The sequence below is a fragment of the Lontra canadensis genome, unplaced genomic scaffold, assembly GCF_010015895.1.
Source record: "Lontra canadensis isolate GAN:19392208 unplaced genomic scaffold, GSC_riverotter_1.0 scaffold200, whole genome shotgun sequence".
NCBI lineage: Eukaryota > Metazoa > Chordata > Mammalia > Carnivora > Mustelidae > Lontra > Lontra canadensis.
In genome coordinates, this window is record NW_022631194.1 from 371271 (window position 1) to 381496 (window position 10226).

General features: G+C 40.0%; 1 protein-coding gene across 3 annotated transcripts in view; it reads right to left on the reverse strand.

Moving 5' to 3' along the window:
* The window catches only part of LOC116861539 (Golgi pH regulator), a 56466-nt gene extending 49496 nt beyond the window's left edge, over positions 1–6970 (reverse strand). Inside the window, exon 1 of one of the 3 annotated variants that reach the window (XM_032848185.1) lies at positions 6753–6970. In XM_032848185.1, coding sequence (XP_032704076.1) covers positions 6753–6794 — 42 coding nt within the window. In that variant the 5' untranslated portion in view covers positions 6795–6970. The remainder of the gene's footprint in view (positions 1–6752) is intronic. The other 2 variants (XM_032848183.1, XM_032848184.1) reach the window with 2 other exon arrangements.
* Positions 6971–10226: the final 3256 nt, after the last annotated feature.

A 10226-nucleotide genomic window follows, 5' to 3' on the forward strand; every position in this document is an offset into this window, starting at 1 on the left:
AAATAGTAAAGAACTACTCTCTTCATGGATGAAAGAGCAGTAGTTAGGTAAAAGACAGGGGATGGGGGTAGAAAGACCTGGCTTTCTTTGCAGGTAGGAAAGAACATGAGTATATGCACAGAACTAAGAAAATGCATGATATCTACCTGGGAGTATACTGGGAATATACAGGGGTATATACAACACATGGTTTGGAGCTGCTGGAAGCTAAAATTTCGAGAAGGAAGTGGCTGAAAATGAGGCTTAGAGAGGAGGAGCAGGAGACCAACTCAGAGGCCTGAAGACCACTCTAAGGAGCTTGCAGTCTGTAGGTGATGAGTCATATTTTTGTAGGGAAAAGACACAGCCAGGTTTGTTCTATATGGACTATGGTGGCCATGTAAAAGATGCACTGCAGAAAGAGAAACCGTACAGGAGGTTACTGTGGCTGTCCAGATGATAGATGCTAAAGGTCTGAACTAAGACACTGGTGGCTGGAGAGGAGACAAGAGATTGAGTACTTAGGTTAAATCAGCAGGGAGGAGTCAAGCTTGACTAGTCTGGAATACATGATGAAGAGTGAGGCCACCCAATTTATACAAAGAATATTGGATAAAGAAAAGGTCTGGAAACGAGGCTGGGAGATTAAGAGAGTTCAATTTAAGATGTGCTAAGTGCCTAAAGGCCATCCAGGTCAACACAAAAGAGATTGTGAAGGCAGAGCTCAGATACACCTTAGAGTTGAAATCACCGAAGTATGAAGTACGTGAGATCACCCAGGAATAGTATGTACAGTGAGAAAGCCAATATGGCAAGAAAACAGTGGAGGGTAGGAATGGGAAGAACAGAGCAGGAAGGAGACAGAGAAGGAGTGGACAGAGAATAGACCCAGGAGAGGGTGGTATCCTGAAACCAAGGGAATAGTCTGAATGAATGTTAATTGAAGCAGAGGGGCAATAAAACCAGGACTGAAAATTTTTCAAAGGATCTGGTAACTTGGAAGTCAATGCTAACCTATGGAAACCAGTGAATACTGAAATGGAGGCAGGAAACAGACTGCAGGTGGGCTGAGGGTGAAAAGGGTAAGGCAACAGAGACAATAAACACAAATTAACCTAGGGAGAGCCAAGACTGAGAAATACCGACAGCACTTTTCACAAAACAAGAACAATACTAAAATCTGTATGGAATCACAAAAGACCCTGAATAGCCAAAGCAATCTTGAGAAAGAAGAACAAAGCTAGAGGTATCACACTTCCAGTTTTCAAGATACACTACAGAGCTGTAGTAATCTAAACAGTATGGTACTGATACAAAAATAGACACATAGAACAATGTAACAGAATAGGTATCCCAGAAATAAACTCTAGTTTACATGGCCAATTAATCTATGACACAGGAGGCAAGGATATACAGTGGGGAAAAGCCAGTCTCTTCAATAAATGGTACTGGGAAAACTGGACAGCTATATGCAAAAGAAAGAAACTGGATCACTTTCTTACACCCTACACAAAAATAAACTCAAATGGATTAAAGACTTAAATTGGAGACCTGAGACTATAAAACCTTAGAAGAAAATACAGGCAGTCATCTCTTTGACATTGGCCTTAGCAACATTTATCTAGATAGGTCTCTTCAGGCAAGGGAAACAAAAGCAAAAGTAAACAACTCGGGGGGCACCTGGGTGGTTCAGTTGGTTGAGTATCTGAATCTTGGTTTCCACCTAGGTCATGATCTCAGGGTCATAGGATCAAGCCCTGTGTTGGGCTCTGTGCTCAGCATGGAGTCAGCCTGAGATTCTTTCACTCTCCCTTTGCCCCTCTCCTTATTCTTGCTTCCTCTCTCTTTAAAAATAAATAAATAAAATCTTAAAAACAAAACAAAACAAAAACTACTGGGACCATACCAAAAAAAGCTTTTGCACAGCAAAGGAAAAAGAAAACCTACTTAATGGGAGCAGATATTTGCAAATAATATATCCAATAGCTAATATCCAAAATATACAAAGAATTTATTCAACTCAACAACCAAAAGACAAAAATTCCTATTGAAAATGGGCAGAAGACCTGAATGAACATTTTTCCAAAGAAGACATACAGATGGCCAAAAGACATATGAAAAGATGCTCAACATCACTAATCACCAGGGAAATGCAAATTAAAATCACAATGAGATATCACCTTATACCTATAAGAATGGCTACTATTAAAAAGACAAGAAATAACAAGTGATGGCAAAGATGTGGAGGAAAAGGAACCCTTGCACAATGCTGGTGGGAATGCAAACTGGTGTAGCTACTGTGGAAAACAGTATCGAGGTTCCTCAAAAAATTAAAAACAAAAACACTAATTGGCAAAGATATATGCACCCTTGTGTTTACTGCAGCATATTTGCAAAAGCCAAGGTATAGAAGTAACCTAAGGATCCATATGAGGATGAGAAAGATACGGTGTTTGTGTACACATGTACACACACACACACACACACACACACACACAGAGGAATATTATACAGCCATAAAAAAGGATGATATCTTGACATTTGAAGAACATAGACGGACCTACGGGGTATTATGCTAAGTGAAATTAAGTCAGATGAGAAAGACAAATAACATGTGGTTTCATTTATATGTGGAATCTAAAAAACAAAACAAATAAACACAAAGCAGAAACAGACCCATAAATGCAGAGAACTTATGGTTGCCAGAGAGGAGGGAGTGGGGGGGTGGGCAGAATAGGTGAAGGGGAGTGGGAGATACAGGCTTCCAGTTATGGAATGAACATCACAGGGAAAGATACAACCTAGAGAATATAGCATTGTATGGTGACAGATGGTAGCTACACTAGTGGTGAGCACAGGGTAACTCAGAAGACTGGTGGATGACCAAGTACTATTTGGTACACCTCAAACTAATGTAACTTTGTGTATCAACTATACTTCAATTAAAAAACAAAATAAAAAATTGTTTAAAAAGTATGAAAAAGAGAAAACATTAGATAGTAGCCTAGAGAAGGAGGTAGGGAAAAGAAAAAGTTTATAGGCCTTGGGGAAGAAAGTAGTAGAGTAAGGGGCAGGTGAACACATGTGAGAAGGAATCTACACTACATATTTTGGATGTATTCAAATATTTTGTATTTCACAATAAAGTCTTTTTAATTTTGTTATTCATTTTTTACATTTCATTATGTCCTTTTAAATCAATGTCCCATTTTATTTTTGGCGAGTTTATATTTTACATAAAATTGCCTTAAGACCAGTTAGTTATGTGGCAAAAATACTTGGGGCAAAGGTGTTTACAAGGAAAGCTAATCGACAGTGTTAATAATTTACTATGATTAGCAGCAACTAACATTTATTGACCATTTACTATATTCTAGGAACTCTAAGTACTTAGCACTGTAATCTCATTAAATCCTAAAAACCTGAAGTATGTGTGATTATCCTCACTTCAGAGAAAGCTGAGGTTTATAGAAGTTAATTCATTTATAGTAATTGTCAAAATCAGGATCAAATCTGAAGTTTGTATGTAAGTATGTAAGCTGATTTCAAAGCTTGTGCTTTTAAGCACTTTATAATAAGCTGCGCTAAGATCAAAGGTGGAGAGGATGACCTTAAGAAGGGGAAAGGGGCACTTTATTTTCTGACATGGGAGGAAGGCAGCTGGGATGGTTGTAGACATACATAATGGCTTAGATTAAGACCTAGGACGTAGAAGGAGATTATATCTTTTGTCCTCACTTTTACTGATATAGGAGGCAAGGTTACCTGCTAAGAGTTTTAAGAGATGAGGAGGGAAAGGGGGGCTTTGAGGACAGTGATAGAGATTCAGATAAATTACGAGGGGAATGGCACAAACAGCTGACCATTTCAAGAAAAATAAATAGTCTGAAATATTTATTTAGTTAATTTTATTTAAGTAGGCTCCATGCCTAGCATGGGGCTCAAACTCATGACCCTGAGATCAAGAGATGCATGCTCTACAGACTGAGCCAGCCAGGTGCCCCACAGACTTCATTTAAACTAAACCTTTCAGTTCATATAAAACAGGAAAAATGAGGAAGAGGGGTTTCTAACATAACTACATCTCTATTTACTTAATATTTACTAGGCTTCCATGTATCAGCAGCTGATTTAGATGCTGGGGAATACTGCAGAGAATAAGAAAGAATAACATGGACCTCATGAAGTTTACAAATAGCAGACACAAATAATAGTGATAGAGGCTAAGAAGAAAATAAAACAGGAAAATGGGATTGAAGGTGGCTAGAATGGGTGCTACTGTGATGGGGGTAGGGAGTCAAGACAAACCTCTCTAAAGTGATATTTTTACTGATACCAAAACAATGATGAAGGAGCTACATAAAAATTAAGGTCAGAGAACAGTCCACACAAATGACTCTTTGGGTCTTAGTTCCTCACTTGTAAAGAGCATTAAATATTTACTATTGCATGCAAATTCATGTGTTAAAGTATTATATAACGTAAAAAGATACGAAAGCCACTTTCTTGCTTCAATTTATTATGTCTGTGTTAAAAATCTTAAGATGTTGGGGCGCCTGGGTGGCTCAGTGGGTTAAAGCCTCTGCCTTCGGATGGGGTCGTGATCCCAGGATCCGGCTCTCTGCTCAGCGGGGAGCCTGCTTCCTCCTCTCTCTCTGCCTGCCTCTCTGCCTCCTTGTGATTTCTGTCTGTCAAATAAATAAATAAATCTTAAAAAAAAAATCTTAAGATGCTACAATATAATGCCAATTTCCTCACCCACATTCTTTTTTAAAAATTGAATTAAAAAAAAAAAAAGCTACTGAAATATTGTCATTTTTCCTAAGTCAGTAGTAGGGCTGAAACCTGAATTGTCATGAAGGGCAATTAGCCTTAGAAAAATTAGAAAAGCTTAAGAAAGTTAGAAAAATAAGAGAATTACGTGTCCAGATTTTTGTGTTAATAAATTTGAATATTATGCAGCCAATAAAAACAATTATGAAAACGATATAAAGGATGGTAAATTTTAAAAGTTATCTTATTAGAGTGTTCCTTGTTTCATATTTTCTAAAATGTTGTATTTAAAGTTTTTCAAGAGCCATGGACAGCGCTCTGTTTCAAAGACAGAAGCATTAGGATGAAGGACTATGGAAACTGGATCAAAGATTTAGTTTCATTTAAACCCTCAAAAGGAACTGTTTCTGTCATTTGCCACTTGAAATATACTCTAAACTATTGGGGAAATGAGGAGGTAAAAATTAATAATTAGATAGTCTGAGCTTCCACAAATATTAACAGTTGGCTAGCCAATACTTGTGTTTAGTACTTGTACTTAAAGGCAGGGGGATAAGACTTGGACAAAAGAGGACCCCAAAAAATAAATACATAAATATCAGAGCTACGATAAATGCTATGAAGAAAACAGAGTAGCTGAACGAATGAAAGCTGATAAAAGTAAGAGGCTTCCACTCTATCGTCCAGCAATGGCACTACTAGGTATTTACCTAAAGGATACAAACATAGTAATCGGAAGGGCACATGCACCCATGCATAGCAGCAATGTCTGCAATAGCCAAACTATGGAAAGAGCCCAGATATCCATCAACAGATGAATGGGTAAAGAAGATATGATATATATATATTGTATATATTCTATATATACAATATATATATAAAATATATATTCCTTTATATGTATATAAAGGAATATTACTCAGCCACCAAAAAAATGAAACCTTGCTATTTACAACGACCTGGATGGAACTAGAGGGTATTATGCTAAGCAAAATAAGTCATTCAGAGAAAGGCAATTATCATATGATTTCACTCATATGTGGAATTTAAGAAAGACAACAGAGGATCATAGGGGAAGGGCAGGAAAAACTAAAGTGAGACGAAATTAGAGAGGGAAACAAACCCTAAGAGACTCTTAACTATACGAAATAAACAAGGTTGCTGGAGGGGAGGTAACTGAGTAATCAGCAGTTGGGTGTTATATGCTACTGATGAATCACTAAACTCTGAAACTAATACCTATATGTTAATTAATTGGATTTAAATTTAAAAAAAGCAAGAGGCTTTCTAGACATAACTTGTACAGAACAAGGAATTAGTGTTTATTTAGGTTTGTACCCTCAGAGTTTTTATAAAATGGTTTATAAAAGCCTGCTGATTGTGCTAATTAATGAAGGTGCCCAATGGGTAAAAAAGGGAGGGTTAAGAAAAAGATCCGAAGCAGAAAGAGTATTAAAGGATGAGGTATTGGTGCACAAACCAAACCTTAAGTACTTTTAAGGTCTCTGAGCTGACCATGGCAAATTCCTGCAAACGGGGATTCAGGATTTGACAACTAACCAGCAAGGTCCCCACGTGTCCCCAGGAGGCAGCTCCCATTGGCCTGCTCCGTACTCCGCGCGCGGAACCACATTCTTCCCCGATCCATGGGTGAGAGGCGCAGGCCAGAAGCTTCGGGGGATTTGGGGGCCGCTCTTTTCTCGCGGCGCCGGCAATGAGCGCTGAGGCCGTGTGATTCTCTCCAAAAGTGGACGAGAGAGAGGGGAGATACAGGGTGGGTGGGGGAGCGGACGGCCACAGGACGCCTTCCCACTATGAGGGCTGAGGAAATCGGACTCAGCAAATCCCACACCCTCCCCGAGCTCTGGGAACCGAAGAGGCAGGTCCAGACACAGGACGAGGGCAGCGAGATTCTGGGCCAGCCAGCGCCACTGAAACTCCGAGAAGACAATTCACGGAAGAGTGGCTGAGGGGTCCAGGGGTGGGAGGCAGTAGCTCACCTGAGAGGTAATCATGATGCTGGAGTCAATCAGGAAACTCATGGTGAAGGGAAGGCTCGTGCCTCCACTTTCCACTCCCTGTGACCGCAGCAAGCTCGGGCTACAGGCCCTTTCACAAAGGCGGCCTTCGCCCGGGGGACACCGCGGGGACCGCGACTAGCCAGCCCGACGCCATCAAGCTGCGCCCCAGTCAGCCAATCCGCGCCTCTATCCAGTGCTTCCCGCCCTGAGCTAAGAGTGGGCGGGGCGGACGCGAGGCTCCTGGGAGGAGAGGCCCTGGGGGCGGGGTCAAGGAGCGGACGTTCTGGGGGTGTGGCTCAATTATGGATGTCCTGGCTAAAAGAGGCGGGATACAATTAGGTGGTTTGAAAATCCCAAAGCTGATGTAATGCAAGGTAGCATTTTATTTATGAGGCCAAAGATGGTGGGGCCTGAGCTAATATCTTATTTTAAGTGGTAATTCCATTTTGTAGTGGTCATGGTTAATAAGATGAAGTTAATGATTATAATGAGCTAGATAGACCATAACTGAGGCATTGTGTTTTAAATGTTACTAACACTTGGCTACCCAAACAACTACTTAATTACAGGTAAGAAAGAGTGGAGAGGCAGATGATATTTTTAGCAAATATAGATAAACAAGTAAATTTCTGAGGTGATAACAAAGAAAAAAAAGGAACACCATCTCTAACAGGAGTGATAATCTCATCGAACTTGGTAACAATCAGCCCACACCTGGAGTACTGCACTTTTTGTACCACACTTTCAGAGGCACAGAGATGTATTGGAGCATGCCCAGAGGAGAGCCACCAGATGAGGACAGATGGAAGGAACTGAAGTAAGGAGACTCAGGAACATGATAGCTATCTTCGTGTGAAAGAATGGGTAGAATTGATACGGCCCCTGGAAATATATGTTAGACAAAGGACTGGAAGTTAAACAAAGCTAGATTTAACTCAAAACAAGGAATAATTCTTTAAGGGTCTGAAGATGAATTATTTTAGGAAATAGTCCCCCTCCCTTGGAGTTGCTCAAATACGGACTGAATCACTACTTCATCCATTTGATACTCATTTCATGAAGGCTTAATGCATTGCTGTGAGGCTTATCCTTTTGCCCTCGGGCTCTAGGTAATCCTGTAGTGCCTGTAGTCTCATAGCATTAGACGGTGGCTTCCTACTAGGGCAATGACCCAGTGTGGGAGCTGCTATAGTCCATACCCGGAAGCACAGCCTAGTGTGCACCTGGCATTGAGGACCTGAGTGTTTAGACTACTGCAATCTGAGTAACTGATTTATTACACACTGATTTATTACACACAATTTATTGGAATTGAACTCTGCCGTACTAAGCAGTCCAAACTACCTGTCAGATGTCCAATCCTTTATCCAGAAGGCTAGGAAGCTGTGGAGGTAGCCCTACTATGGGAGAGTCAAGTCAAAGAACTTTGTGTCCTTGGCTACTTCTATCAGGGAGGCAGGTAGATGACCACACGGATGCTACTTGATGAATTAGAATTTCATCTAATTCATCTGAGATTCAAGGCTGTGTGATAATGCAGAATTCTGGGAGAGCATATCAAGGCTAATAGTTCACCTTGGTGGCTTACTGGGATGCATGGTGGGGATCAGGGTCTCAGTGAACTTGGCAGCAGAGAAAGGCATGCCATCCCACTGGCCCCAGCCCTGTGCAAAGCTCTGAATGGCACCATTCAGGATTTTTACTGTAACACCTGTATCCAGGTCAAGGACAGGTCTTGGTGACCCAAAGAACTACTACCCCTTGCTTTTGATTGCAGAATGTGACTAGAAACCTTCACACTAGATTTATGTCCAATTGACTCACCTCTCAAAGTACTGGGAGGGATGGCTGAAACTGAGAGCTATGAGTTCTTGCTTTTTTTGTCCTCACCTTCGCTTCTTTCCCATTAGAGCTATTATCAATCCCCATGACCAACAATGGCCTTTGACAGGAAAGGAGATCTCTCCTCTCAGTCCCTCCAGGCCAAGTGCACAAACACTTCCCTTAAATCTCTGAATCCCAGCTGAGCCTAAGGTACAGCATTTAACAATAGAACTTTGCCAGTCTTATGTCACAAGACTATGGTAGTTATTATATCACATAGAATAATATTTATGATGGTGATAATAGCTAATATGTACCAAGTGCTTACTATGTGCCAGATACTATTCTTAGATCTTGACATGTACTAACTCATTAACTCCCTAACTTAGTCCCTGACTTGCCTCTATATGGCAGACATGGTTGTTTTGTTTCTTTTGGAAGCATATTGAGCACATTGGCACTTGTTGGAATGAGTTGGAATAAGAATGAGGCTTAGGGAGAGAAAGGAGTTCCTTCTTCTTTCTATTTCTTTTCTCATCCTAGAATCTTTCTCTTCTCAGGATTTGAAATTGAAATATCCATTTTCTTCATGGGAAGCCTTGCCACCTATGGGGAGTATAGGATCCTATCCTATGTTCATAACTGGACTAGAAGGTGAAAACATAACTATTTATTAGCAGTACACAAACATTATCAGGGGCTGTTTTCCTGTATTTCTAAATTTGTGGGATTATGTCTGTCTAGGGACATATGTCTGTCTGGGACATAATCAGTTCCTTCCAATTTATGATTTCAGGTATTTTATCAGACTTTCTAAGGAAGCTTTGTCCCATTAGATCTTTGATGTTTATGGTTCTTTTGTCCTGACTGTCTTTCAGGAGGACCCATATTTATGTTGGATTTCTATGGCCTTCACTCCATGTCTATTACCTCCTCTGTGATAATTTTCATGCCTTTGTTCCTCCTCTTGGCATTCTGGGAGATTTCCTGATGTCGTGATTCTTTAAAGTACTGATTTTGCTTTATGTATTGCTAATTTTGCTCCTTATTCTTAAATTCTGCTGTGACTTTGCTTACTAACTCTGCCAGCTTCTTTTCCAACTCAGTCTACTATCTTATTATCTTCTGTTTCATTTCTTGCTTTACAGAGTTCATGTTTTCTTTTAAAATTTTTGAGCTCACAAAACAGATTTTAAGCTTATTTATTTAAGCTTAAGTAAATATCTTTTGAAATTATGCTATTCTTTTATTTCTAGTGTCCACTGTTTGTTTTCTCCAGGTTGTTAACTGTCTCTTTGTTGTTATTTTCCTTGTCTCTTACTCATCTGTAAAGATGAGCGTCTCATCTGTCTCAGTATATGTGTGGAACCCAACTAGACACAGTTGTTAGCTCAACAGGACTTTTAAAAAGTCAAGAGGGTCTTTGGCTACTGGATAAGTGAATAGCTAAAAAAATATTTGAAGGGAAGACAATTCGTATGCAACTCAAGAATAATACAGAGTTGTCCTAGAAATTATGGTTTCAGTCTGATACAGTCATGAAAAAAGAGGTTGGAGAAAGTTGAAGTTCTGATCTGAGATACATTAGAGATGTCCATATTTGTCATAATGCCATAAGAATACCCCTTG